General features: G+C 37.6%; 2 protein-coding genes across 4 annotated transcripts in view; one reads left to right on the top strand and one right to left on the bottom strand.

Moving 5' to 3' along the window:
* Positions 1 to 6,214, bottom strand: part of LOC130084254 (elongation factor 1-alpha-like) — a 163,716-nt gene that overhangs the window by 29,180 nt on the left and 128,322 nt on the right. The gene's annotated exons all lie outside the window — the stretch shown is intronic.
* Positions 99 to 4,278, top strand: ppt1 (palmitoyl-protein thioesterase 1 (ceroid-lipofuscinosis, neuronal 1, infantile)). 3 transcript variants are annotated; one of them, XM_056249505.1, is made up of 10 exons: positions 99 to 239; positions 456 to 584; positions 1,205 to 1,314; positions 1,405 to 1,532; positions 1,614 to 1,684; positions 2,371 to 2,473; positions 2,886 to 2,976; positions 3,060 to 3,158; positions 3,236 to 3,307; positions 3,997 to 4,278. In XM_056249505.1, the coding sequence occupies exons 2-10, from the start codon at positions 470 to 472 to the stop codon at positions 4,117 to 4,119; spliced, it is 912 nt and encodes a 303-aa protein (XP_056105480.1). In that variant the 5' UTR covers positions 99 to 239; positions 456 to 469; the 3' UTR covers positions 4,120 to 4,278. The 3 variants fall into 3 exon arrangements, with proteins under 3 accessions (XP_056105480.1, XP_056105479.1, XP_056105478.1); XM_056249504.1 differs by having other exon boundaries at positions 112 to 239; positions 435 to 584; XM_056249503.1 differs by lacking the exon at positions 99 to 239 and having other exon boundaries at positions 249 to 584.

A 6,214-nucleotide genomic window follows, 5' to 3' on the forward strand; every position in this document is an offset into this window, starting at 1 on the left:
TATGTTGGATTTCGAGACAGTCAGATCTGTTTTGTCTTACGTGTTGATCACGTGATCTTGAGACTTCCTGCTCTGGAAAACATCATAATCTAAACGCTCGGGATCGACTGACTGTGTTTGTTTATATAGACAGGTTTTAAGCTATGGTTGATAAGTCTAATATATTTTTTTAATAGAATTTGTTGGAAGTGAGCGGTGTTTTCGTCTGTCATGTGATTGAGGAACAGAAAGTAATCACAGTAAGTACACACAGTGGCTTAAACTGATAATTTTAAAGCATTTATTAACGCAATTCATATAAGATACCCATTCCTAGCTAGGCAAAGTCGAGGCTTCCGGTTGTATATTCGCACATATTAAAGAAACGAAACGATATCGAGTTATTCACTTCCTTGTTTAGTGCTTTCCCTTCCTATAAGCGTGTTCTGTTAAAGATAAATGTGTTAAATCTTCAGACTGAAATTGAAGAATGAGGTTCTCCATGGAGCTTCGCCTCATCGCTGTTTCTGTGTGTGTGTTGCTGCTGTGCGGCTCATCGTGCGGATCTAATGCCTCTGTTCCTCTGGTCATATGGCACGGCATGGGTAAGACACATCACATCAAACCTGCTAGTGAATAATAGGCCTGAGTCACTGAATAACGGGGTAATGTACAGTGTCACTCCACAAAAAAGGCCTTTGTGTACATGTAGTGACTCAACTTAAAACTGACACCAACTTTTTGAAATATGCAATTTATATAAACATTTGAAAATAGAATATATCATTTTTAGTGCTGTCAAATTGATTAATCGTATCTAATCTGAAAGGTTGTAAATATATAATATGTGTTAATAACAGTTATCACAGTTTTCCCTAAAATATTAAGCAGCACAACTTTTTTCAACATTGATAATTACAATGAATGTTTCTTGAGCAGCAAATCAGCATATTAGAGTGATTTCTGAAGGATCATGTGACACTGAAGACTGGAGTAATGATGCTGAAAATCAGATTTGATGACAAGTAGAAAATGGCTATTTTAAATTGAAATTATATTTCAGAATATTGCTATTTTTTGTGTATTCTAATAAAGCCTTGGTGAGAATAAGATATTTGTTATTCTAATAAATACCATCATGATCTATGGAAAAGGCCTTTTTTTGAAATGACCTAAACACACAAAATTGACTACGATACTTGGTAATTATCACTGTGTTTTGCAGGAGACAGTTGTTGCAATCCACTGAGCATGGGTGCTATAAAGAAGATGGTGGAAGAGGAAGTCCCAGGAATTTATGTGCTTTCCCTGATGATTGGCAAGTCAGTTCTACAGGTAAAGCAGGTCGACACCCTCCATTCTTGTCATTGCCGTTGTTGTTTTTGAATAAAAGTGTCTGATTTTGTTTCGTTGTTTCATTCACAGGACACTGAAAATGGCTTCTTCATGGATGTCAATGAGCAGGTGTCTTTCGTTTGTGATCAGCTGTCCCAGGACCCTAAACTGAAGGGAGGCTACAATGCAATGGGCTTCTCCCAAGGGTCACAGTTTCTGTGAGTGGTTATTACACAAATATATTCATGCAAAGGATTATCGGAAGTGTAATTGTGTCGTTTACCTCTGTCTTTCGTAAGGCGAGCAGTTGCTCAGCGCTGTCCTGACCCCCCCATGAAGAACCTGATCTCGGTCGGTGGGCAGCATCAAGGTAATGTGACAGATGTGCTCTGCTCACGCTGTGGTGATTCACTTCATATAAAAACAATTACTTCCTAAAAGTGGTTAGCAGTTTACGGGAACAATGTGGCATAACTACCTTGTTTTGATTACGTTGCTTCAAGATATGCAACTGTTTTAAATAATGGAGTAGGAATAAAGTTACAAGGAATATAATTTTATAATATTTGCAGTCACGATCTATTACAACATTTAAAATTATACACACTACTGTTCAAAATGTTAAAATCTCTAACTAGTGTTAAAAAAGAGCATAAAGTCTCTTATGCTCACCAACACTGCATTAATTTAATCGTTTTTTTTTTAAATAATGTAAAATTATTGCGGTTTAAAATGAATATTGTTCTATTTGAATATGTTATAAACTGTAATTTATTCCTGTGATCAAAGCTGAATTTTCAGCATCATTACTCCAGTCTTCAGAGTCACATGATCCTTCAGAAATCACTCTAATATGATGATTTGCTGCTCAAGAAACATTTCTGATTATTATCAATGTTGAAAACAGTTGGTCTGCTTCATATTTTTGTGGAAACCGTGATACATATTTCAGTATTTTTTTGCTAAATATAAAGTTTAAATGAGTCAAACAGCTTTTTTTAAATCCTGTTTTCGTCTGACATGTGGTTCTCTCTTCCTCTTTTCTGTAAATCACAGGGGTATTTGGTCTTCCTCGATGTCCTGGTGAAAGCTCTCATATCTGTGACTGGATTCGCAAGAAGCTGAACTCAGGAGCCTACACAGATGCGATTCAAAAACAGTGTGTGCTTGGTTATGTGCTTCTCAACAGACCATTTCATGTTACTCTAAATTGATTATTGTTTCCGAGTGTCTATTCACACCAAGTGCAAATATGCCGCCTTGTTGACAGAGGCTATTTACACGAACTCCGCCCACCAATGTCAAAATTACAAAAGAAATCCAGCTTTTATGATTGCATTCAATATGGTCATATACACTGAATATGTTGTTATTGCATACTGTTTTATAATATAGCTACTACAATACACTGAGGTGCAAATATTATCTGCCACTATTTGCACTAAGTAAAAAAATATCATCTAACTACTGTTTGCACTTAGTGCAAAGAAAATACATTTTGTTGCTATTTACACTTAGCGCTGCTGCCATATTTAATTTTTTATGTGATATTGATTGTGATTTTATGTTAGCTTGGTGCAGGCACAGTACTGGCACGATCCCCTCAATGATGACTTGTATAAAAAGTACAGTCTCTTCCTTGCTGACATCAATCAGGAGCGGGTAAGTCTGAGGATAAGGGAGAAATTACTATAAAATATATATATATTCGTCTGTGTGGTGTAAATGAATGGTATTTCTGTCAGGTGGTGAACGAGACCTACAAGAAGAATCTCATGTCTCTGAAAAAGTTTGTCATGGTTAAGTTCCTGCAGGACACTATGGTCGATCCTCTGGATTCTGAGGTACATCAACAGTTTATTTTAAATCTCTCTTTTATCATTGAATTAAAATCTCTTACTAACTGAATTTTCGTCGTTAGTGGTTTGGGTTCTATAAAGCTGGTCAGGGTAAAGAGCTGGAAACGCTGCAAGAAAGTGCAATATATACAGAGGTAAACATGCTTGTCTTTTCTCTCTCATTAATTATCTACATTTAACCCACATTTTGTATTTTATATCCTGCATAATATTGCTATTTATTTATTACTTTGATGATACTGTTACCGCATTTCCTGTTCAATTGAACCCAGTGATGTGAGAAACGAAGCTTTGAAAACGTTGATTCAATTGAATCAACTGCTTCGCAAAATGAATCACTGTTTGTAAGCGCTGAAAACGCCGCACGCTGGTGACGCCTGCTGGTCAAAACAGTGGGAATGCAACGACAATACAAGACATGCACCTTTTACAAACCAATTGCAAATTTATTATTATAAGTGTAATCTATTAAAGGCAATTAACAAGTTAATCTAATACCATTGAATACGAAGTGTCTTATTTTATTACATAGGAGACATAGACATTTATTACATAGTTTTATGGAGAGCTTGATTAATCAGTCCAATAAGAGACTAAAACGCTATTAAATATTTTACAAATGTGCCAAAAATGTCTACAAATTTATAAAACATTAAAAAAAAATCATGAAATCATGTGACTTTGCGCGCTAAGAATCATTGGTTCGAAACAAATGATTCGTAAAGGTTTCGAAAGCACTGTGCACCCATTATTTACTGAACCTTTTCCCTTATTAAGTGTATATGGATAAGGGATTCATCTACCGTTATTTTGTATCTATTAGGATCGCCTGGGGTTGGCAGAGATGGATTCTGCAGGAAAGCTGGTGTTCCTCGCCTCTGATGGAGATCACCTACAGTTCACCCGGGAGTGGTTTAATGAGCATTTACTTCCCTACATACGCTAAACACAGTGACTCGCTTTTATTCCCAACGAGAGAGTTAATGCACACTTCCACTGTCAGTCTTACACTGTCTCATATACGAATTAAGCCTGTTTTGTTTTGTTGCACTGATCTGACTTTTATTTGACTGATTCAATAATAATAAAATCTTTTTTAATGGAATATCAATTATTTTTTGCTGCTAATTGTGCACTATTTTCAGTTAATTTTTCTCACACAATAAAACATTGAATCTTATGAACCCAGTGGCCCATGTATTTATTTACAATTACAACTAATCACATAAAGGGTGTAGCACTACCATTACCAACTATTTGGGGACTAATATTAAACCACATCAAACATGCTTTCAAAACAATTATTAGCTTGAGGGAGTTTATGCACACACTCACTATGTCTTACACTATGTTTTATATACAGGTCCTTCTCAAAAAAATTAGCATATTGTGATAAAGTTCATTATTTTCCATAATGTAATGATAAAAATTAAACTTTCATATATTTTAGATTCATTGCACACCAACTGAAATATTTCAGGTCTTTTATTGTTTTAATACTGATGATTTTGGCATGCAGCTCATGAAAACCTAAAAAAATTAGCATATTTCATCTGACCAATAAAATAAGTGTTTTTAATACAAACAAAAGTCAACCTTCAAATAATTATGTTCAGTTATGCACTCAATAGTCAATACTTGGTCGGGAATCCTCTTGCAGAAATGACTGCTTCAATGCGGCGTGGCATGGAGGCAATCAGCCTGTGGCACTGCTGAGGTGTTATGGAGGCCCAGGATGCTTCGATAGCGGCCTTAAACTCATCCAGAGTGTTGGGTCTTGCGTCTCTCAACTTTCTCTTCACAATATCCCACAGATTCTCTATGGGGTTCAGGTCAGGAGAGTTGGCAGGCCAATTGAGCACAGTAATACCATGGTCAGTAAACCATTTACCAGTGGTTTTGGCACTGTGAGCAGGTGCCAGGTCGTGCTGAAAAATGAAATCATCTCCATAAAGCTTTTCAGCAGATGGAAGCATGAAGTGCTCCAAAATCTCCTGATAGCTATCTGCATTGACCCTGCCCTTGATAAAACACAGTGGACCAACACCAGCAGCTGACATGGCACCCCAGACCATCACTGACTGTGGGTGCTTGACACTGGACTTCGGACAATTTGGCATTTCCTTCTCCCCAGTCTTCCTCCAGACTCCGGCACCTTGATTTCCGAATGACATGCAAAATTTGCTTTCATCCGAAAAAAGTACTTTGGACCACTGAGCAACAGTCCAGTGCTGCTTCTCTGTAGCCCAGATCAGGCGCTCCTGCCGCTGTTTCTGGTTCAAAAGGGGCTTGGCCTGGGGAATGCGGCACCTGTAGCCCATCTCCTGCACACGCCTGTGCACGGTGGCTCTGGATGTTTCTACTCCAGCAGACTCAGTCCACTGCTTCCGCAGGTCCCCCAAGGTCTGGAAAAGGTCCTTCTCCAAAATCTTCCGCAGGGTCCGGTCACCTCTTCTCGTTGTACAGCGGTTTTTGCCACACATTTTCCTTCCCACAGACTTCCCACTGAGGTGCCTTGATACAGCACTCTGGGAACAGCCTATTTGTTTAGACATTTCTTTCTGTGTCTTACCCTCTTGCTTGAGGGTGTCAATGATGGCCTTCTGGACAGCAGTCAGGTCGGCAGTCTTACCCATGATTGCGGTTTTGAGCAGGTTTTGAGTAATCTTCTTCTTCTTCTTTTGGTTTTATGGCAGGTTGCGAACCAACTTTAAAGGTGCATACCGCCACCTACAGTGATGGAGTGTGAAACGAACTAAATTCGGTTTTGAGTAATGAAGCAGGCTGGGAGTTTTTAAAAGCCTCAGGAATCTTTTGCAGGTGTTTAGAGTTAATTAGTTGATTCAGATGATTAGGTTAATAGCTCGTTTAGAGACCCTTTTAATGATATGCTATTTTTTTTAGATAGAAATTTCGGGTTTTCATGAGCTGTATGCCAAAATCATCAGTATTAAAACAATAAAAGACCTGAAATATTTCAGTTGGTGTGCAATGAATCTAAAATATATGAAAGTTTATTTTTTATCATTACATTATGGAAA

This window comes from Rhinichthys klamathensis, unplaced genomic scaffold, assembly GCF_029890125.1.
Source record: "Rhinichthys klamathensis goyatoka isolate OS25496 unplaced genomic scaffold, OSU_Roscu_1.1 h1tg000060l_1, whole genome shotgun sequence".
NCBI classification, from domain to species: Eukaryota; Metazoa; Chordata; class Actinopteri; order Cypriniformes; family Leuciscidae; genus Rhinichthys; species Rhinichthys klamathensis.